The following is a 25,250-nucleotide window of genomic DNA, read 5'->3' as shown; positions in this document are numbered from 1 at the left end:
GAATTTATTAGGTGGTCTATTTGTTATTTTTGGCTTGAAAATTTTATATAGTTAGGTATATAGGTATTTACATACCTACTTTTTTTTTGTTTAACGTTGCATTGATTATTCCTATTGAAAAGCTTCTTTGTTTATGTTATATGATTTCCATGAAAACGTTCATGAATCATGCATATAAGAACTTGTCATCAGCTTTTTCTAAGTTCTATTAACTTTTTATTTTCCATGTTTTTCTATATTTCTAAGGTGAATATATACAGCACATTATAACATTTTAATTTGATGTATTTTAAAGATTTCTGTGTTGAATTCCAGGTCTAGAACGGGTGGCGGAGGAGTTGATGGGTCGAAGAAAATGGAAATTGTATCAAGATGCATTGATACCAAAACGAATAGAGGGCGATCAGTCAAGCGACGACGAATCCATGCCTGCCACCGACCACCCTCCCGCGCTCAAGATAAAAACGATACAGCAGATCAACGAGGCGGAGGAGACAGAGGAGGTCGGCAGGAATTCCATCCTGGAGAGTCTGATCAAGCGGCCCGCTGCTGCTCCGAAGGTGGAGCCGGAGCCAGCGGATTGGAAGCCGGCGGACAAGTGCTACTTTTGCGTGGACGGCGAGCGGGGTGAGGCGGCGGAGCCTAGGGCGGGGGGCGCGACGGTAAGTATCATAGATTAAAAATTGTAACTTTTTTTTTTGGCACTTTTTTTTAACTAGCTGCGCTTCGCGGTTTCACCCGCATGGCTCCGCTCCTGTTGGTCTTAGCGGATGATATATATAGCCTATAGCCTACCTGGATGAATGGGCTATCTATCACAGAAAGAATTTTTCAAATCGGACCATTAGTTCCTGAGATTAGCGCGTTAACCTGAGACAAACTCATCAGCTTTATAATATTAGTATAGATTAATAATAGTAACGTTCTTTTCGCCGCGCTTTTTGGCATTTTTTTTATAAGAGCGCGGGTAACTGAGCAGATGCACCTTATGAGGTAACCACCGCCCATGAGCACTCATATTAAGTCTATGACATTTGTGAAGCTGTTACCGACTTTCGAAGGAGGTATGCTCTATTTTAATGTGTAGATGGAAGAGGTAAGGGATGCTGAAGGAACTGTCTAAAAATCAACTGTAGTTATGCGAAGCAGCATCTAATTAAGAAAATGCTACCCGTGGGTTAAAAAAACAGGTAAAGCTGACAAAGAAATGCACAATTTTCCTATGTGTAAGCATTTTCAGCAAATTTTCCGGATACCAACGAAAACAATGTTCTGTAAGATAACAATTATTAACCAAAATTACTTAAATCGGTATAGATAAGTAAGAAATGATATATCTGAATCACGTGTTACACTACATGAAATGCTACTTATTAGCTAAAATAATATATATAAATAACATAGTTATCTGCATAGTTCAAAAAATTTCATGTCAACCATTAAATTATTGAAACGCATTTTAACTTATAACTGTATAAAGAAAAATATTTATATTTATTTGGTGTTGACCTCAATATGAATTTGAAATTACCAATACGAATTTATTGCGGTCAGAGTTTTTTAATGATCAAGAATATAGGTACTTTTAAATATACGTTACATTTCGATGATAAATTAGTTTTAAGTTCACTTTGGAAAAGGTACACGTGTCTCAGGTAAATAGATATATATATACGTTTGTATGAAGTTCGTTAATAAGAGCTTTAATATTTATTTAAAAAATTTATCTATGTGCTCATTTACATAGTAAAAGAAAACTGGTGTAAAATTTGAAGTTTCAAATGTTTTGAAATAATCTCTATCGTTTGGGCTGAACGTTGCTGTTGATGTAGTCAATCATTTTTAGTCAGCAAATACCGATATTTATATGCTAAATGTATGATATTAATACATATTACATACCTTATCGTTTTGTTATTTTGTTTTTCTTAGTTTTTCCCATAAATGTAGGTATATAACTTTTTTAGAAAGGAAATGTAGATTCGATTGAATGATTTAATATAATCATAAATTATAACAAAGGGCTTCAAACTACATACTGTAAAATAAGATAAAACAATATTAAGTAATCCTTATTAAAATAATAGGAAGAACAATGAATTTTCTCCATAAAACATGCATTCCCTCGCATTCTAATGTGTAACTTGATGAAATTATTTAACAAAAGTCCGCGCACAATTCGTTCATTGTTTTAGTTTTAGAATAATAAGCAACAAGTATTAATTTTCTTTTTTTCTATTTCTCTTCTAAACATGCTATTGTTCGAATGTTTTTCATTGGATAATGTTTTTAACGAGGAATGCCGGGGGCATGTGTAGTTAACATGTAGGTAGGGAATTGAGAAAAATATTTTCGAAACAAAAGCGCGGGAAAGAATGAAAAAAAATTAGCTTCTACACAACGCACCTGAAATGGGCAGAGACAAAAATGTTGCGTAATACACGTGTGCCATGGCGGCCATTTTGAAATGTTTTGATAGCCTTTTTTCATTAATTATTGTGATTTTGATAGCGCAGTGAGTTCATGTTGGTTATGTAGAGTTGTCATTCAAAGAGTATTTTGTTTGCACCTATTATACTTTCGTAGCTGCTTATAATGTAACATTGGATGCATATATCCAAAGCAGCATGCCTATGTACCTGTTTTGTTTTCTTTTGAAGTACCTGTCAATCAAATAAAATAATAATAAAAAATAACTTTTGTAGGAGCTTTTTTACAGGTTTTATTTAGCAGCATATATTATAGACATTAAATTATAGTCCTAGTTATATATAAAAAATAATATCTAAATACCTTCTCATTATGTGATACGGGTCATCATCAGTCCATATTTGTTGTCCCTTTTAGGGACATTCTATTATGAGCATCAATTTGAGTGAATTGTATGACTAAGTATAAAGGTATTTTTCTAATATCTACGTAGATATCTTCTCACAAAATCCAGAAGGTTATTACTCACTTTACCGCGAAATAAATTGATTACTTATCTATATCTAATAACAGATGAATCAAAACTGCAACCTTGGCCTTTGATCATGTTAAATCATTGCAAATGATTCGATCATCTAACAATGTTGAAACAATAACTTAGAAAAGGTCATGTATGTTATTATGGCTGTTAGCACATTGATAGGATATAGAGATTTAATTATAGGTAGATAAAAGCTTATTTAGTTCGTAGCATATAGAAACATCGTGAGGAAACCGACATGTCGAAGAATCAAAAGTTCGACGATATGTGTCATCCGCCAACCCGCACTTGGCCAGCGTGGTGGATTATGGCCTGTACCCTCATAGGAGGCCCGTGTCCCAGCAGTGGGAACATATATGGGCTGATGATGATATAGATATATGTGTTCTATGGTTTATCTATCAGTTAAAATGATAATTAATGATGTATGAATGTGGTAAAGAGGTGCTAAATTTTCTAATCATAATCTGTCTTCTATGTTAGTTATTTACTTGAGAATTTATTTATTATTAATTTACCGAAATTCTTAAGAAAAACATACAAAAATGTTCGATTCGAGTTTAAATAGTAATATATATCACACCAAAAAAAAAAGAAATAATATTACCTACTATTATTACTCGATTGATTAACTTAGAAATGTATCCCATATAGGTAGGTACTTGCAATATTAGTTTTATAGCAAACTAGAGGTCCACCCCGGCTTCGCCCGTGGTACATATTTCGTATAATAAAAAGTAGCCTATGTCCTTTCTCGGGTATCAAAATATCTCCATACCAAATTTCATGCAAATTGGTTCAGTAGTTTAGGCGTGATTGAGTAACAGACAGACAGACAGAGTTACTTTCGCATTTATAATATTAGTATGGATAATAATATCTAATGTGTAATTTAACGGACTTATAAGCGATTTAATACCAACTTAATAAAGTTGTAAATAATATTTTTGCTCTTTTTAATTCTGAATTGCCTCTAACAAAACGAAATTTCACAATTTAAAATTTAAAAACAATACTTTTCCGCCAATTAAACAATCCAACAACCAAAACTCATGTTTTCTTACAAACTAAGTCTTAAATTAGCTTTATTTTCACAAAAACTGCATTAATTACTGCATTTATCTTTCACAAGTATTGTTAGTTCCCATAGTACAAAAGAGTGAGTTATCTTTATATATAAAAATGAATCGCAAAATGTGTTGGTAAGCGCATAACTCGAGAACGGCTGAACCGATTTCGATAATTCTTTTTTTATTATATTCCTTGAAGTACGAGGATGGTTCTTATGTAGAGAAAACGTAAACATGTACCACGGGCGAAGCCGGGGCGGACCGCTAGTTTTGAATAAAAACAATTGGTCCAACGTATGAACAATTGATCTATACGTCAGTCAAATTGAGGTGTTTTTTCTAGTGTTATGAAAGTTCTAATTAAAATATTTCCAATAAAGTATATCTATGGAGTAGGATTAATATTAAAATAGTAATATAAAGGGAAATCTGTGGCTTCAAAACTGTTTCTTAAATATAATAGATATCTATGTAAAAAATAAATATTATATTATCTATGATAAAGATTTTCTATTTACAATTAATGAAACAATCAAATTATTTTCAAAGTAATGGTGGTTGAAATAATAACACTAGTCATCAAAAGAAAACATCTATACATCTATACAAATATTATAAAGAGGAAAGGTTTGATTTTTTGTTTGTTTGTTTGTTTGTATGAATTGAATAGGCTCCGAAACTACTTGGCAGATTTGAAAAATTCTTTCACTGTTGGAAAGGTACATCATTTCTGAGTGACATAGGCTAGGTTTTATCCCGGAAATCCCACGGGAACGGGAACTATGCGGGTTTTTTTTTGAAAACGCGGGCGAAGCCGCAGGCGGAAAGCTAGTGATTAATAAATGTAGAGTCTTTAAAATAATATTGTCGAAGTTCGTCCACAGGCCGATACATGTTTTGTATGATTTTTTTAAGAATGATATGTTATTAACTAGTATAGAATTTAATACTAAATTGAACATTCATCAATGTACAGTAGCTATTTTAAAAGAAAGTCGCACTTTTCGTCTGTCAGTTAATCGGCTAACACCGTCCAAACTAAGCAATAGATTTGGAAACAATTTATATCATCGATTATTATTTATTTATATCACTGATCATATTTTCATGTATAATTTAATACGTATTAAATTCAAATTAAAACAAAATACATGTAAATATACAGCCATTTTGGAACAAAAAAAACGTACAAACCAACACCGGATAATTACTCCACAGTAAAGAAACTAAATATAGCGAAAAAAGAGTAAATTTATTCGCCTATTATTTACAATTAACGTATATGCACGCCAGCTAGATGGTTGTCGAAATAAATATAAAAAATGCCAAGTGTGAAGTGCGGGACATAATAAATAAGACGGTATCTCGACTTTTGGATCATATTTATTGTGCCGGCAAGTTTTACACAATTACGTCATAAGGGTACTTTTCACGCGATAGTTTTAACGTAGATTCGAATGATTAAAAACGTTTAAAAATATCGATAGGTTGGTGAATATATTCCTTAATAATCCTTAATTATATATTTAGTAAAAACAAAGTGTTAACAAAAATAAAACTAATTTTATATCTCATGAAAATAGCATATCTTTACCTAGAACACAAGCCTATATCTTTAGAATGTCGTTGGGGTAGTCTGAAATTATGTTTATAAAAATTACCGCCCATTTTTTTGTTATTCTTGTTGGATGTATTCTATTTGTGTTAACAAACTACTTACTACGTACAACGTTAAGCGAGCAAAAATGTTTATAATTTATATTATTATTTCTCTGTAAGTGATTCAATTACTTAATGTAATCTTTTTGAGAAATAAATGTCTTAAACCGTAATAAGCTAAGAGTAATGTTTATGTTATCAATGTTTTTCTAAAGTAGAAATAATCTGTTCTATTTATTGCAAAGTCTAAAAGTAGAGCATATATAGGTCTGGAATTATAATGTAGTTAGATATAAGTTACATATTATGTAAATTTATTGACATTATTTTAAAAGAACAACTATGGAGTTTCTTGCCGATTCTTCTCCATAGATACTGCTTTCCGAATCGGTGGTAAATGTTAAAAATACTATGTAATGACGATTCGAAAGTGCTACTAAATAGTAGTCTAATTGAATAAATGAATGTTTGAGTTTGAGTTTGAGTTTGAATATCGGTGTAATATTAGGTACTTTTGCATGCATTATAATACTTAAGAATTAATCGCAATGATAGAAGGTAATACGTAAGAAAAATTCTATAATTTAGAGGAAAATTGCTATATGTAGAGCAAGCTTTTTTTCATATAAATAGGTACGTTGGTAGTAAACAGTCCAGTATCTATTGCAGAATTCCTTCACCAGATGAAAGTTACAATTTACCTGAGTATCTATACTAGTTTTAATTTATTGATATCCCGGGCAGATCCGGGAACAAGGCATATAGATTATTATCATTAAAAGGGGCAATAGGAATAGCTGTTATGTTATGCAGTGTCAATTCTCCTAAAAATCTTAATACTATTATAAAGGCGAAAGTTTGTAAGTATGGATGTATGGATGTTTGTTACTCTTTCACGTAAAAACTACTGAACCGATTACAATGAAATTTAGCACACATATAGAGGGTAACTTGGATTAACACATAGGATAGGTTTTATCCCGGAAATCCCACGGGAACGGGAACTATGCGGGTTTTCCTTTGAAAACGCGGGTGAAGCCGCGGGCGGAAATCTAGTATAAAATAAATATGTATAGTATATCTATACTAATATTATAAAGCTGAAGATTTTGTTTGTTTGTTTGTTTGAACGCGCTAATCTCGGGAACTACTGGTCCGATTTGAAAAATTCTTTCGGTGTTAGATAGCTCATTTATCGAGGAAGGCTATAGGCTATATACCATCACGCTACGACCAACAGGAGAGGAGCGACGGGGGTGAAACCGCGCGGAGCGGCTAGTTAAAAATAAGAGGAGGAAAGGACAATCTAAACTTAAATTTCCTTCCCCATTCTTATTTTAGCCCATTATGTGTACATTCCTTTACAAAATTAAATTATTTAGTATATCTCGTAATACCTATATTTATTTGTCTGCATAATCCAAATTGACAGGGAATAGTAAAAATATTGGAATATAAAATCCTATTTTTATGAATTCTTATCAATAATTATTATTTTATCGATTATGTACCTAAATAATATTAAAATAAACTCTTTTTTTATTATTTACATGGCTTGCTACTTTTTAGGCTATTTATACCTAGGTATATAATAATTATCTACTCTATGGTTATTATATGGAAAGCTATAATCTCTATGGTATTCTAAATTGTATACTATATCTACTTAGTTTCACAGCATTAATTAAAGAAGAAGAAAGGAGAAAAATATTTTTCAGTTTAAGAAGCACAATAACAAGAGGTATGATGGTGTAAAATTTAAAAAGTATCAGTTAATTAATGAGTTATTTTTGTTTAAAAGAAACTCGATAGTTCAGTTGCGCCATGTACATAAATAAATCTGTTGTCATGGTAACGACTAATTAATATTTAATTATATCTTCTTCTTATGTATAAAAATGAATCGCAAAATGTGTTGGTAAGCGCATAACTCGAGAACAGCTGAAGCGATTTCGATAATTCTTTTTTTATTATATTCCTTGAAGTACGAGGATGGTTCATATGTAGAGAAAACGTAAATATTATGTACCACGGGCGAAGCCGGGGCGGACCGCTAGTATTTTATATACGTGACAATTAATTTAATCGCAACATCTATAATTATATTAAAACGTGTGCTTATAGGAATTGCCAATATAATATTATTAATTATATTTGCTAAGACTTCCTTGTTTAAGAATTATATTTTTGTGTCAAAAATGTATGTTAATTTTCTTTAAAATAAATCGAATGCGGACAAATACATATTTTTATATATTGTATTAACCATTATTTATGTACCGTAGCGTAAATAAAATGGAAATCATAGAAAAAATAATATGGAAAATAAATTAATTTAGCAATGTTATTTCAGTGTTTATTAAGAAAACAATATATTATTAAATAGTAGATAGGTATTAAAAGCCAATAATAAAAAATAGAGAGAGCATATAGCCTGCTACCTTACCACTGCTATCGAACATTATAGCCGCTTATTCGGATCGAATTAAACGCAAGATTAATAAAGTGAAGAAAGAAGTACAATAGTGCTATTTTGAATGTTGAAAATAATAAAATGTTTTGTACTTCTGATTTATGGTAATATTTTAGTACCGTTTGTGCACATTAAAATTGAATTGTGCACATTGAATATAACCCACTACCACTACTAACTAGATTTTTTGTGCAAAAACCTTTTTTCATCAGCCATGCTTTTTAAAAAAATTGACAGTTGGAATAAAGTTGTCTGCACACTGAGTATTTAACAAAAAAAACATTACGGAAGTTTAGTTCTTTCATTTGTCGTGTTATTGTGATGAATGTACGCTGTTGATGATTAATCAGCAAAAAAATGACATCAGAGCGTTCTCATGATTGAGATATGCGAAGTTTTTTTATAGTACAGTGTATTCGCCCCTTTAATGGAATATTGCGGGCATGTTTTCTGTTCGCTTGTATTGAGCTGTAAATGCTAGCTGAAAAGTGATGCATACAATTGTATGTGATTGTGCCAAATTGTGTTAATTAATAGTGATTTATTAGCGAGAAATGGCCTCGTAAAAATGTTTTTAAAATGCTAAATTTTGATGGATTTTTACGATTCGTATTAGATTTAGAATTGTGTTGCTAAAGCTAAGAGAGAAAATTGTATATGTGGAATCAATGATAATATTTACCTCATATACATATATATACTTAGTAACAAATATATCATGGACTCCACGTATAAAATTCTTATGAAGATCTAAAATAAATATGTATATCATAAAAAATCCAAGGTTCTTTAGAAAAAGCTGCTGTAAAATCGTTTGATAAGCTTAAACACATATTTGCTCTCGAATCTTCAATAAAGCCCCCGGGGGATCAATGTATACTAGCCACTATGGAGAGCTTCGTCATTTATAATTGCACTTACTAAATAAGGACCGTTCATTATAAAATATTGAAGCATTACTCGTATAATTAATAACGGCAGAGCATCCGTATCAACATTTCTAATCATTGTCTGGCCATAATTACAGTTTATTGTAAAACCCTTACAATTGCAATTATGTAGGTACCTTGTCTAAACCAAGAAGAAGAACGACCAGCGCGCTTGACCCCCGCGATCTCATACAAGCCGGCGCGCCGGGCGCAACCGCCCGTAGCGAGGGGGCTGACGCAGGCCACGCTACGCTGGTCGGTCGCTAACCATAGTTTCAATTTTCAAAACAATGCCTTATCCATTTGCTGCGATTCCACGTCAAAGTAGAGAGTTGTATTTTGATTAATACGCGGGAAAGAGATGGGGTGCGTTCGCTTTTTGTTTCGTTTTATTTTGAACCGTGTAGTTTTAGGTATAGAGTTGACTTTTGCTAGCGCTAGTTGTGAAATAGTAAGCGTAGGCGTACGGTATAAAAGTAGGCAGTGGTTGGACAGAGAATGGAATAGAGTGGATATTGTATAATTGTTCTTTTTAAAGTCGAGTGCCTCTTTGTATGTTTGCGATAATTTTAACAGTGGTGTTATTTACGAATTCAAGCTACAAATTTAATTTTACTATTACAGGACATTGAGTTATTCTCGAATGAAAGGCACATTTTATATCATTTCAAATATATATATACAAATAAATGCTTAGAGGGATAACAACAAACGCAACATTGTAATTTGAAGTTTTACGAACCAACAAATTGTCTATAAAATCCTGAAACACTTTTTCTATTTTATCTTTGGGTATTATATCAGAGAACATTGTATTTTATCGCCATTTCATTTTTATCGTTTTAGTAAGGGAGCTGTGTAATTACACGGCAAAATTACACGATGCATGAAATTAATTCAGTATTCTCTCATTTTTGTAATATCTTAAATTTTCGTGTTATAACACCATTGCATGATATAATGATTTACTGTTCTAATTGTATGTTTTATAACTTCAAATTAAAATTGTAATTGTACAAAAAGTGAGCATATCGCATTTATAAAATCATACTAAACTTTAATTGGTATAAATTAAAATGGGGTTACTATCCACGCTGTATTTTCATTTCAGTCGTTTAAACGCTCATGGAGTTAATGAGTGAAAAAAGTATAATAAATTAATTAACAAATCGAGCGACTCCTATGCACTTAATATCCGATCGGTTAAACAGCATAGGCCGGACAGAAAAGCCTATAGGGGCGGTCCGCAAGGGGTGGAAACCTCGGAAAATTCACGTGTCAGTCCCACCCCTTAGCGTACACGTGCGACCAAATAGCCTCAGTATACGAACGCCTTTACTAATAATTGCCGCTCGTAAAAAAAAAAGAAAAATGAGCGCGCGTTTTTGACGTTTCGGACGTTTTCGAAAATAGAACGCTGGTTGGAAAATTTTTAAATAAATGGCGCGCTTTCGTGTTTAAGTGGCGGAAATGTTATAATGAAAACCGACGGCTTTGTAGTATAAGTGTGTATTGTTTATTTTCTTTTTTCGGTGTGAAATGGAAGGGAACAGAACATGAGGCGATTTCATGGTTAGTTACTTGGTGTTTGTTTGCTTGTCGAATTTATTTTGTCATGCTAGACTTTAATTTTTTTTAGTGTCGATATGTCTTATAAAAAAGTAATTGAAAATTTGTGTAAAATAATTTTGAATGTAAATATTAACTCAAATTTTCTTAGAAATAAGTAAGAAGGAATTTTTTATTTTCGAATAGGTAGATAATGATCATTTTTATATCCAATTAGATTTTTTAATGAAAAAAACTTAATTAGCCAACATGGGATAAATATTTTTATAAAAAAATCCTATTGAATCATTATTTAATACATGATATTTCAGAAAATTGTATTTACTAATTGAAATAAAAATAAACATTTCAACTTCCAAAATCAATATTTAAAGATAGATAAAATGTATTTCAGTTCAAATGAAAATAAACATTTCCAAATATCCAATAAATTTTCATGAAGAAAAAAAATTCTTACATCATTTATGAAAAAATAAATCTTACAAAACGCCATAAATAGCCTATGAATGTTAGATAATTACATTTATATTAAAAGCCAACATTCGAAAGTGTTATCAACAGATTATAAATAGCACTGAATAAAAAGTATTCATAGAGTTAAGTGACTAGTTTAAGTGGTCTTACTTCTGCACTAAGTTTTATGCTATTTTTTATATTTAAAGTTTTTAATTTTAATTATGGACAGTGGGTGTCGTGTTTTATTTAGATTTTTTGTTACAAAAAAATCTTCTGAACACTTAAATTTAGGTCTAGTTGTGATAGTAAAAAATATTCTAATACCTATGTTAAAAATAAATCTTGAAATTAAACTAGATAAACGAATATATTTTTATAGTTTTTTTATTGCTTTCAAATTTTACTGCACATAAAATTATTGTAACATATTAAAATAATAAATATTTAGATACTTATGCGCTTAATTTGATGCCTTCTCGTTTTAAAATACACACAAATTAAATTATGAGTTGTTCCTAACTGTGTTCAATTTAATATTTTTGTTAATTTGATATCTAACCATAATATTATAACAACGAAAATTTATATTTAAAAAAATCTGAACTCACCATAAAAATGCAGTTAGGTACTTAAATTTAATTTTTTCTACTAAAGTCCAGTCATAGCTGAGTTACTAAGTAGCTACTACAACAAAAAAATATTACATTATTACTAAATACTCATTACTTTAGTAAAAACAAATAATAGGAAGATATATAAGTCGTCATACTTAACAGGCCGTTACTTAATATTCAAGGTTAGCTTGGTTAGCTAAACGTCAAGGCAAAACTTGTATGCTATTCACAAATTAAACAAGTACATAGATAATTTATCTTACTGGCCTTTGCATATTATTAAAATACATAACTACTTATATGGTAAAAAAATCGTTAAGAACGGGTAGTAACTAGTAATTGCGATGGTAATTTTTTTTTCGATTATTTCAATATTAAGTATCTTTGTGCAAATTTTTTGAATAAATATAACTGTCTCCTTCTTTCCCTCTCAATAATATGATTGAGGCTTTTAAAGAACGTTTATTTTATTTATTTAGAAAAAAAAATATACTTTAAATCATAAGACTTATTTTTTACTAAGTAAGCTAAAGTAGGTAGAGTTATCATAAATATTAGCATTCCTACAATATCGTTAACAAGTTATCACATACGGAGATATAAACAACATGCCATAAAAGAACAAACTAACAAGATTAATTCCTATTTAGCTCTAAGTTCATTACTAACTCGAATGAGTGTAAAAATACATTTTAACTTATACAAATAACCGGTTCAAACATGGAAAAAAAAATAACGGTCAAGTCTAATTGGCTGCGATAACCTAATAATGTTTGCCGCCATTTTTCTAATTCTGTTCCTTATCGTTGACAGCCCGCCAATGGGAAGCGACCTGTCAAACTGACAGCTACGTATTATACTTTTTTTTTCACAAAGCTTTATTAACGGCCAGTGTGAATATTCCCTCCAAAGAGTCTTGTTGATACTTCAAACGAACTATGCATATAATTTATGTGAACAAAATGCGGTCGGCGCGCCCGTTTTTTGTTTATCTAACCAATAGAAGGGTTAGAACCGGTTCAATAGAATTATAAATTAAATAGAATCATAGATTTTACAATAGCGAGGAAGTAATTCACCATCTGTTTAGAGCTCGCTATGTCGCTTGAAACACGGCAGCTGTTAGTGCGCTCCCATTATTTGAACTTGGAACGTAAAAAAAACTGGCCACACATAATTTACCGCTCGCCAAATGGTGGGGTTCACATTCTAATTCTAAACTCGCGGCCTCGACCAATGGCGGCCGAGGACGAGTCAACATGGCGGTCGTGAGAACCGGTTAATGGGCCGTTTGAATTTAGAATAGTATTTTTATTAATGCGTTCGTAACGTCAAGAACAATTGGCGTCTTTTTTTTCTAATATATTATGCAGCCGTCGAATCGGCCAGCTCTATGTAGGTAGAGGTAATTTACATAAGTTATCTAACTGTTTTATTGATTGCCCCGATGTGTACGAAGCAGCAAAGCTAATTGCGCGATTCAGGTTTATTTTTCCGTTATATTGCCTAGTGACAAGGCTGCGTTAATACCTGGAAGCGTTGAAATATTAAGTGTACAAGAATCGTGGGGCTCCTTGCTTCGTGTTTTTGGAATTTCCATCTATTTAGTAGAAAACTTCATTTTTAGCTTTAGAAACTATCAGTATCAATTTTGAAATTCATAGACGATCCTACATATTTTAATCATCAAACCGCTTGGTTGCCTGGCAGAGATCACTGCTTAGTGATAAGGCCGCCGATTGTATTAGATACATCTTTCTTGTACCATATTTTCTTTCTATTGTTTCCTATTATTTAGTGATTGTATAACAATAAAGTGTAATAAATAAATAAATAAAAATCATCATTCATTAAATTATTTCAAAGTAAATTTCCAAAGCCCAATAACTTCTCATTGAATTTAATTCACATCGACTTTTAACGTCACAAAAACTGTACCTATTCGTATTGTTGAATTGAAATTACCTTGAGGTAATTTTAGTGTGAAATGAATAAAAAACAACACCATTTTGAAATCGAAAATAATTATGATAAACGTCATATTTCCTTATTAGGGCAACAATTAATTTCGAAGTAAGCGGAAAATTCAAAGATCACGACAGGAAAATCGGTTCTAACTGAACATTCTACATCCGTGAGAATGCTATTTGTGAGATAAATATTAAATAAATACATTGTTAATAATGAATATTATTTGCTCTATTTCTCAGGGACTTGAATCTTTTTATTATGAACGATTAACGCTATGGTATTATTAGGGAATAATTTTTCATTATGACTAGGGTCTAGGTATATAACGAAATAAGGACCTGTACCTACTAAGTACTAATACAACACTATCGAAATAAAAAGAATTTTTTAGGTTGATATACTATACCTACATATCTTAGTAGATAAGGTAGTCCTATTACATAAAAATTGGGAGCCTTTCGACTGTAACTAGGTAATAATCATAAAGAATACTCATATTTATCACTTGGTCTACCAATTGTACAAGACTTACGAATATTCATATATAGGGACAAAGAAGGGAACGCCACATCCACATAGTAGGTATGTGACTACTGACTGTAGGTATTATAAACTCAAGACTGAAAAACATCAGCTAAAATGATCATTAAACAGACAATGTATGAAAGGACAATTTATATTATATATATTTATATTTAATTTATTTATCTAGCTAAAGAAGACGATCAAAGGTTGACATCGTTTAACAGACAAAAATATGAATTCATTTTTATTAACATTACAAAAAGAATGGAAAAAGGAAAATTCTATATCTATTACTATTGCAAATTGCATACCTATATAAGTCCTATCTACTTTATCTTTTTTTCTAAGAAATAGATATAAAAACCAAAGCAGTTAGGTACTTAGTTCTGATTTGCCAGCATTTGATGAGATCGAAGATTATTCAAACATTTATTAATTTAAATATTATATTTTATAAGCGCTTAAATAAAAGGTTCATCTTTGTCTTAATGTAGCAATAGATCGATACTAAAAGGTCATCAATTTCGACGAATATTGCCATTATAATGATTGATTTCTGGGAAGAAAGGAAAAAACAAACAATAATAACCCAATTACCTATAGAGAAGAATAATTATAATCGTTTACATTAACATCATTAATGCAATTATTGCCCGAATTTTCGCCATTTATTGTGTTTTGACACGTTTATCGATTTAAAGGTTATTTTTAATTGCACGCAATTTATGAATGAAGAATGTCGAACTGTTAAAATTTTTACGAGTTATCAAAATAAATAACTTCCCAATTTAAATTACTTAAGAACCTTGTAAGTACCTACAGATTAACATTCATACCTACGGTATTTTAATTAATCAATGCCCTAATGAACTAATATATTTTTATTTCCTTCATAAATCGTTATATTTTTTGTTTTGCATAAATTTTATATGTTCAATAAAATAGTCACATCTATACTAATATTATAAAGCTGAAGAGTCTGTTTGTTTTAACGCGCTAATCTCAGGAACTACAGGTTCGATTTGAAAAATTATTTCGGTGTTAGATAGCCCATTTATCGAGGAAGGCTATAAAAGACCAACAGGAGCGCAGCAATGCGGGTGAAACCCCGGGGAACATCGTTTTTTAATTTACCTAAAATGATTGTTTTTTCCATCTAAATTAAAATATCAATGCAAACATAAAATATAGAACCTTCTTGAAGAAATGTGTAGGAGTCGTTTATCGTCCCACATCAAATTTCTTAAGATAAACAACTCGTTTTAAAGAAATAAAAAGTAGGGTTGTAACGGAACTCCGCCTCCGCCTCCGTTACTGCGGAACTTCCGCAAAGAATTTAACCTCCGCCTCCGCCTCCGCCTCCGCAAAATTTATGCGGAGTCATATCGGAAGTTCATTTACGATCACAAACAACGCGCAAGGAGCGACGCTAGGCGACGCAGCCGCTCGGCTGCGTGTTTTCAAGTGAAATGGTCGAGAGTTTGCTTAAGCCGCGGCACAGAATACATAATAGTAGCTAAACGCTACAGAACGGACACTCTCCGCCTCCCGCCAAAATTAAACACTTACCTCAACCCGCACGATAAGCCTAAAAATGGTCCGCATTTTTCTACAAGGACGATACGCAACGAAGATTGACAACATTAATCAAATTGACTTAAAGTAATTTTATTATTTTGGATTTGTGATTATCGTTTTTCGTAGAAAATGGTAAGATATTGTGCTGTTAACGGATGTATTTCATCAGAAAAACGCGATTTTTTTTTACGCTAGTCACAAATGTGCCAACCATAAAGCGTTAACACACACATTTGCAGTCTCTACAGTGTGACTGTCAAAACGATAATTTTGTATGGAGTATCCGGGGTGTGGCCGCGGGAACACGGCCAAGCGGGTGGTGGGAGTATGAGTGAATGAATAACAGGAATCAACTTGTCAAAGCGTTCGGTACCGCGTAGTTGCAATTGAGCCGTGATTGTTTTAAGTAATTTTGTGCGTAATTATTAGGTATTGTTATTTATATAACGTGATGAAGCCGAAAACTAGTGAAATTTGGTAGTACTTTGTAGAAGTAGACGATAATTATAAATTTTCCCAACAAATTTCACCTCCGCCTCCGCCTCCGTTAACCTCCGCATCCGCGGAGGCGAACCTCTTCACCTCCGCATCCGCCTCCGCCTCCGCTAAGTAGGCCTCCGTTACAACCCTAATAAAAAGCATCGGTATTTTCTTGATAAATACAACATTCCGCCCACATATTTGTAGATTCGATTCTTAAGCCCTTTTAAATCATAATTTAAAGGTTTAAAATCGTAAGAAAAAGCTTTAAAAATTATTAAATGAAAACTGCGAATTCCCAACAAGAATCCTTACAAGTTGACTTTAAAAAACTTTCAAGAAATCGTACGCGTTATAAAAACTATTATTTAGCCATAACCTTCAAAGAATCTACTAAATAAAAGCTCTTTTGAAGTATAATAAAACTACTGAGAAAATCATACAATTGAAAAATTTTCTTCGCTTCATAATTATTTTTCAACAAGAAGTCAAAATTTTAATGGTCCTAGAGACAACAAAAATATCTACGTCTATACCACAGTAACCACACATAACCACAGTAGGTATAACAGACAGCTCATCTTATAATTCTTGCTTCATAATGAAATTCAAAATTCAAATTCAGTTTACATTTATTTGCAAGAATGTAGTTACAAAAATGGTGTTATTAAAATGTTAAGGCGCTAATACATTCTACCCACTATTTGGGTGTGCAAATATTGAATTCTAGAAAAAATCTAGGTAGGTATCAAATAAACAGATGACTATAAAAAATGTACAATCCCCATACCCCAGGTAGTAAGAAACGACTACAATGGAAAACCATTTTGAAAATGTATACATATGGAGCCATAGGAAAATCAATTAAAATAACTCGTATATTATTTCAAGAAAAAATTACTGACGTCACACAACACCTGCAAACTACAAACTTGGTCTCAACAAATATAACAATTTTATTATTATTTTATTCATAGATTCCTTTAGATTCCGATAATTCAAGTTTTCTATCAATGTGATTTTTTTCTATTGGTTTGCGATTAATTATGGTAATTTTACAGCGAAATATAGCTAAGATTTCACATAATACTGACTATAATATTATTCCATGTAACTAAAGAGCATAATGTTTTAATCGATAAAGAAGAAATAAAGAAAAGTTTTTCCCATTAAACATTGTTGTTTTTCAAGTCAATAAAGAGAAAACATCAAAATGAAAATTAAGTAGGGACATGGAATAACTTCGTAAAAATGTTAAATATTATCATTAACAAAATTTCAACATTGATAAAACATAATTATATCGTATTTTACTCTACTTCTTTGCTCTACACTTTAAGGCCTTTTGCATTTCGCATCTATCATGAATAACGTAGACTACAGGATTATAATTATCGCACAAGGATATTATAGGCATCACAAAGTAGTCTTACTACCTACTTACTAGATAATATTATACTTATTTTTCTGTTAATACTATAAAGAAAATGTGTTTGTTTATTTGTCTTTCTTTCATGACGCAACAAAGTGATTTTATAGTGTTTTTTTTTCTCATATGGAAATTTCAGATCTGAAAAGTGTTGTAGGTATCTAATCTTGCATCCCAATACTTATATCCGTGAAATTTCAGGCGAAAAGTTGTCCATATAATCTCGTAACCTAATATTATATTTACATAATACAATTTTCTTTTATTTCAGAGTCCCGCATCGGAATCGGATAGCAGTTCTGTGTCAGGCGCGAAGAGCCCCGCGGGGGGTCCGCCGCTGTTGCAACACCTCTTGCAACTGCAATTACAGGGTCAAAACCCCCAAGCGATAGCACAGGTAAATATCAAAAACTTACTCTAAAACTAACTACTTACCTTAAAAATGTTTGGTAAAGTTACTAGCTAAAGTTTAACAATAGGTAAGGGATGAATAAATTGAACATGACTAACATAATATTATGGACGTTATAAAATCTGAAATGTACAATTTGTTGTTAAATGTAACTAGATAAAACAGGAAATATTTAAAAGGTAGGTTCGTTTATTGTATACTAAAGGTCCGCCCCGGCTTCGCCCGTGGTACATATTTCGCAATAAAAGGTAGCCTATGTCCTTTCTCGTGTATCAAAATATCTCCATACCAAATTTTATGCAAATTGGTTCAGTAGTTTAGGCGTGATTGAGTAACAGACAGACAGACAGAGTTAGGTACTTTCGCATTTATAAGTACGAATTATAGTTATGTCACAATTACGTAAGCTTCAAATAATCATAAAGTTTTCCGTTGAACGTTGAATTAAAATTCGGGCACTCATTTTTTGATAAAATCCTGCTGCAGCTTTCTTAATTCGGCATATTTTTTCAAATAAAAGTAATAACAATTATTGTCTAGCATTTATTAAAATTAATAATTTCATTTATAAAGCACAAAGTAGTCTCTACTTTTAAGAAGAGTCCTAGTAAGAGGTAATTTCGCAATACTATCTGGAATTTTCCAAGAATCAAGTTTCAACAAAGGTCTACTTGAATAAAATTTACTTAAGATTTTAATAATTTCCTATTGACGTTTTAATCTGAATTATTCCAATTAGCCTAAGGCTGCATTCTTTTCCGCGATTTCTTTAAGCTTGGCAATTTAAATTAAATCATATTTATTTAATAAATTTAACAATTGTTATCATATGTACTAAGGCAAACAAGTAAAATATGATCAGAGTCTCGTTTCGAATGTTTAAATCTGAAACCTAGTTATTTATATCCAATATTCTGTTAGAAACCTAAATATAATGTATCCTATTGAAGCACTAAGAGACGAATACCATATCACCTGAGGGAATACGACCATCTATAGCTAAAATATACGGTATAACTGAGGACATAGCTATTTCTATTTTTAATATACCCGTTTATTTCCGTCTTCTATCCCCATAAACACATAAAGTACAGTATGTCACTCTTTCTTCCCGCCTATCCAATCCCCACAAAGTCTTCTTTGTCGATGGAATCTCTAACTCTCTTGAAATAATAATTCTTTACAATTTCAAACAGTATCTAAACTCGTATAATTATAACGTACGCATAAGCACACCTTAGAAACACGGTTCTAATAGGAACCTCCCTGTATGGGGGAAAATAAAAAGCATGGTGTTTACCATTTCTAGGTCAATGGGGGCCTTAGATGACGTCAAAGCGAAATACATAGAGTTTTAAGGGGTAACAGTCATCAAGGAATATAAGTGAATAAGCGTTTATCTATTCAACTGTATGATAATCGTGACGAGGACTGTTGCTTTAAAGGGGTTTCGAGATGGAATACTTTATTACGCGGTTTTATTTCTTGTAAAGTTTTTTACTTACTCCATTTGAGCTATGGATGGTTGGTGGTTGTTCTGTTAATGTTACACGCATTTATTGGAATATTAACTTTGTTGGGAACATTATTTTTCCCTTATTTTTTCTGATTGCTTCCAGTATTTGAGTTTTCGATTTCAATTGCTTCCATTAGTTGATTCTTTAATCAACGTTTATTATTTGTAACTTGTTCGGATTCATAAGCATCATCATACTTAACTGAATCTAAAAGTTCATTTGCCACCTTCCAAAGCTCTTCTTTTCAAAGCTAGATATACTATTCGCTGGTCAATAACTTGAGTTACAAATTGTGACAACTAATAATACTTTTTTTCCATATGCCTGTAGACAAATTTCTATGGAATTTAATATAATATATCGATATTCCCAACAAGCTAGTAAATATAAATAAATATGTCAGGGCATTATTCACACACGGCACGATCTGATTCCACATTAAGTTTTTCGCCTGTGTTATGGAAAACAAATGGCTGATAAACATACATATATAATTTTAAATACATACATACTTACATAGGTAATTAACATCCAGACATATCACACACACAGAGCTAACATCGATATTCATCACACAAATATTTGCCCTGGGTGGGAATAGTGGTAGAAATGGGAATCGAACCCACTATCTCTGGCTTCGAAGGCAGGGTCACTACTATCTGAGCCAACCTTACAGACAATATATAGGATTTTAACACTAGATATAATCTACATAAGCCATATATTAGTTTCAACAGATGCTGGCAGCGCTTGCAGCGCTTGGCACGGGGCTGGTGCAGCCGGCGCTGCCGCAGGCGTGGATGATGCAGCGGCTGGCGGCGGCGAGACCGCTTGATGGGTGAGTGATGAACACAATTTTATATTATTATGTATGGACGTTGCAATAATTGTCATTTTTGTTGCTAAAAACTGTAGGTCCACCTACAGATTTTCCTGAAAATAAATTTCATATCGTAGTACTTTTGAACGAATATTTAAAATAACCAATAACAATGCAGAATAAACGCAGCCAAACCCGCGGGCGTTAGTTAACGTTCAATAAATAAGTTTAAAAAGCTCCGTAATCCGTAGGAGGGCTCAGTAATCTTAAATCTTAATGAAATACGTGTGACCTAATTGCTTTGATGCGGTTGCATTTGAAATTTTAAACTTTTAATAGCATTTAAGCTGACATATCTGAATTTTTTAAAGTTAAATACTTTTTTCTTCGATTAGTGGCGAAAAGATGTAATTTGAAAAGCTTTTTATTAAACTGTAGTAATCTTTGGATATATCATAATATAGCTAAGAACATATAAAATATTACCTTCTTAGGTATATTAAGGTATCAACAGTCCATGGGAAATTCAAATTAATCTAAATGTTTCAAATTAATTAAACAAAAGTCTTTTAGTTACCAAATTCTTATTCCATACATTTACTCATTATTTATTTATTTTGAAACATGAATTCAATTCAAATTAGAACAGACGTTATTAATTATTAATAATAATAGTTAAAAAAACTAAAAAACACGCTTTTTAGTTCGGTTTTCTATAAAACGCGTGTTTTTTATTTTTTTTAACTATTATTTATTTTATCAAATTAGTGTAAATTGTCATCGGTCCTAAATAAATCTACAAAGTTTGAACGAAATCTGGCCGTTTAAAGTGGGTCAAAATCGCGCCCAAAGAAGTCGGTTACAAACATACAGGTGAAGCTAATATAAAGCGTGTAATAAAAATGGTATTCATCATATGAAGAATTAGTTGCTAATGTAATGTTTAAGCTAATCAATTTATTATAGAGTTTAATATACAGTTTCAATGTAGTAAATCACTATTGACTTAGTATAAGGTCTTATACTATATCGAGTATCAAAGGCTCTCTAGCAAACATTAATAAGGATAAACAGCTTTTGATTTATAATTCAGCAATTGATAGACAAAATTGTTAAATCTATAGACCCTTCTAATGACATTGAAATGTTATGTTGTTTATTTAACGACTGAGACGAAGAATTCATCTTTGATAATATTATTAAAGCAATTTTTATATATGTACAGTTCGTAGTAGTAGGTAATATTTTGTCTAGGTACTTACATAATTATCTTGATTTAAATAAATATTATTATTTTATGATATTCCTTTAAGTATAGATATAACATAAAGAAAAGCTTGGTTTCTAGAAAAGCAAGAAAAATAAAGAGAGAAATCATTTTATTGTGCAATATTGTAATACTGTGATTGTGCCCGAAAAATTATTTCAGTGATACGTGCATTTAATCTAAGCACATAGGTAACATACTTATGAATTGTTATTTTCGATAGGGACAAGGGATTTTACATTCTTTCATAAGAGTGGATATGGAGTGGATTCTGTGGAAAATGAGTATCTAACGTCAAAACTTGTTTACTCTGAAATCATTCTATGAAAATCGCAATTTACACCTACAAACACATCAATATAAACACGCGCATGCTACTACCGAAGAATACACCTTATTTAGTTGGACTAAGGTACATTTTGCGGTGCTAAATGATAAATAAACTTGTACATAAAGATGAATCCTTGAGACGAACGTTGGTTATTCAATACGGAACTGATTTTGCAAGGTTTTGCTTACTTTGGTTAAAAACTTGATTCTAATCTTACATTATCCCTAACGAGGTTGTATACGAATCTTCTAGAAATATTAATTATGAGGGAAGGATAATTTAATATAAGTAAATATTAAAATATTATTCTTCCGTATTCATTGTTTTAAAATATTGTTTTTCTGCGTTTTATTTAACAAATTGATCGATAAACTTTACAAAATGCACAATAAACTGGTATTTCTTGTATGCAAAATCTCAAAATATTCACCTAGTTTTAATTTTCGTTACAACAAATACTTGTCATAAATTGCATTGCATTCATATCAACCCCAATGCATATTTAAACAGTTTATTTGATTAAATTATAATGCCAAAAGCAATGTTTTCGATTCAGTAACACTTGTCTCGAGATTTCTTCAAGTGAATTAAATGAAGTTAGATTTATTATAATCTTTAGTTATTGGTAAAGGTCAAATGTAGCTCTGACGTTTTGACTTGTAGCAATCTAGCAAACATTTAGATTGTGGAATATCAATTGGCATTAGCATTTAAAATACGCGCAATTATAATGTACCTACCTGATAGTGTTTGTTTTAGAGTTTTTACGAGTAGATAAGTGTATATAGTTTGGTTTTCAAATAGTAAGGTTAGGTTAGCAAGGACTAATGACCAGCACATTTTCAAAAGTAGGTACCTAATACTTTGGTTTAGGAGTACCTATGTAGTACATATATGTACCTGCATTGTTAGAGTAGATTACATTTTGAGATACTTTACTGCATTCCTCTATCTGTAAATGCGATTGTCGAATCTCATCATAAATTTCATGATAGGTCGCTAAATATCTTATTTAGAAGGTGAGAGATGGAATGCTGATAAAGTTAAAGCCCTTACGGAGTCCCAATTTTTGTCCGTTACTTCTCTTTGAAAAACTCTGCTCTACAGACGAAACTATATACATATGTAATATATAAATTAATAAAATATATATATCTTCTTCTGTCTTTATATATTATACTAGGTTTCTGCCCGCGGCTTCGCCCGCGCAGTCAAAGAAAAACCCGCATAGTTCCCGTTCCCGTGGAATATCCGGGATAAAAACCTATCCTATTTCCCGGGGTAAAAAGTAGCCTATGTCCTTTCTCGGGTATCAAAATATCTCTATACCAAATTTCACGCAAATTGGTTCAGTAGTTAAGGCGTGATTGAGTAACAGACAGACAGACAGAGTTACTTTCGCATTTATAATATTAGTATGTATAAGAAGATGCAGTAGCTAATACCTAAATGTCACGATGTAATAATTTCCCACTTCAATGCCTTTAGAGATTCAAAGCTATTTCTCCCTCAGTAGAGCGCCAATGCGTCTTTCCAAACTATACAAGGCCAGCACGCAACGGCGTGAAACTAATCACGTATAGTTTGGAAATAACTTTTTTACAAAGTTCTTCCAATCTATACAACAGTAGTACGCAAATACTCGCGTATACTTTGTAGTGAAGTAAGTAAGAATAGCGCTCCAAAATATACAGCGCCAGTACGCATGCGGACTAATCGTGTATGTTTCGGAGTAAGCGCGCCGTCTTTCCATTGCTCGCGTTTATATATTATATTGTATTGCTGTTTTTAAATCTATTATTACAATGCATGTATATGTAATGTTGCGTACTGATCGTATATTTTTTGTATCGAGGATGTTTGTGTCTTCGTTCCCGACTATACTGCACGAGTTACAATTGACAATAGTGCTAAAATGTAAGAATCTAATAAGTCCAGAAGAAGACGGTTGCGAGGCGACGGAGCCCCGCTTCGCGGGGCTCCTATTTTTGTGTAGTTAAAAAAACACGAACCTTACCTAACCCATAGTTACCCTTATCTGTTACCTATTTATTTTCCTAAGCTTACCTAATAATATTTTTATTCCATATTTCACTGAATCAATAATAATCAAGAAGAATAAAAGTAGATATGTACATTTGTACGAGTCTTTGATTACCTATATATTTATTATTTCGAGCAAGCGTAAGTGGTGTAGTCAGTAGTAGATATATTTAGTTATACTTTGCGTACTGATCGTGTATAGTTTGGAACGAAGCAGCAAGCATCCGCGTTACAAAGTATACACGATCAGTACGCAAAATTCGTGTATATATTGTAATAACAAACTTAAAAACAGCATTACAAAGTATACACGAGCAGTTTCCTATGGTTGCGTTCTGGCTATGTATAGTTTGGAAATACGCAGCGCCAATTCCACGAAAAACCCAAAGAGAAGGTTTCCAGAACTTTCTCAAATGACAACCTTTAATGTATTTAATTTAACACGTGCATGATAGAAATTATTATTTATTTCATGCTCATTTTAAAACTCGTGGAAAGTAGATTGTTTTCAGACTGTCTTTTTTTTAAATCTTAATGTCTCAAATCTATTGGTTTCTTTACAAAATTACGAACTGTACCTTTGCTAAAGCTTTTAGACAATCAAGCTTTGCATCCATTAAAATTCAACAAAATAAAGAGCCATATCGATGCTTGTTACTTAATCAATATTGTCAATCCTAATATCATAAAGCTAAAAGAATTGTTTGTTTGAAAGTGCTAATCTCAGGAACTACGGAACTCGCAGGAAATTTGTAAAAGTCTTAGATAGTCCATTTTATTGAGAAGCAATACGGGTAAAACTGCGTACCACAGCTACTTATAAATAGATATAATTCTTCCCAACAAAAAGCAATCAAAACATTAGCAAGTGAACAGCACAACTATGTGTCAAGTGAACAGAATCACGAAGCAATCCCGCGGAAAGCCCAATAAAATGGCGCATGAAACTGTGACACATTTCCAGAAGCTTCTATCAAGCCGATATCGGATCGTTAACATTTTATGACAGCCACGTACTTGCCGGAATCGGATGAACTTTCCGATTTAATTGGATTGTTTGATTCGCAACAACTCAGATGTAATAACGAGATACGTAAAAATAGATCAAAGGCTTTGATTTGATACATTTTATAGGG

General features: G+C 31.9%; 2 protein-coding genes across 2 annotated transcripts in view; both read left to right on the top strand.

The window, feature by feature from the left end:
• The window catches only part of LOC149478101 (tetraspanin-33-like), a 281,232-nt gene that overhangs the window by 226,206 nt on the left and 29,776 nt on the right, over positions 1-25,250 (top strand). The gene's annotated exons all lie outside the window — the stretch shown is intronic.
• The window catches only part of Eip93F (Ecdysone-induced protein 93F), a 187,083-nt gene that overhangs the window by 145,060 nt on the left and 16,773 nt on the right, over positions 1-25,250 (top strand). The window contains exons 3-5 of the mRNA XM_089709646.1: positions 316-662; positions 17,996-18,121; positions 20,382-20,491. Coding sequence (XP_089565772.1) covers positions 316-662; positions 17,996-18,121; positions 20,382-20,491 — 583 coding nt within the window. The remainder of the gene's footprint in view (positions 1-315; positions 663-17,995; positions 18,122-20,381; positions 20,492-25,250) is intronic.

This window comes from Colias philodice, chromosome 23 (assembly GCF_061535455.1).
Source record: "Colias philodice isolate Cphi_HAF_F1 chromosome 23, ilColPhil1 Martin Lab GWU primary, whole genome shotgun sequence".
Taxonomy (NCBI): domain Eukaryota; kingdom Metazoa; phylum Arthropoda; class Insecta; order Lepidoptera; family Pieridae; genus Colias; species Colias philodice.
The sequence above is the reverse complement of the archived record's forward strand: the minus strand, read 5'-3'. Positions and strand labels throughout refer to the sequence as shown.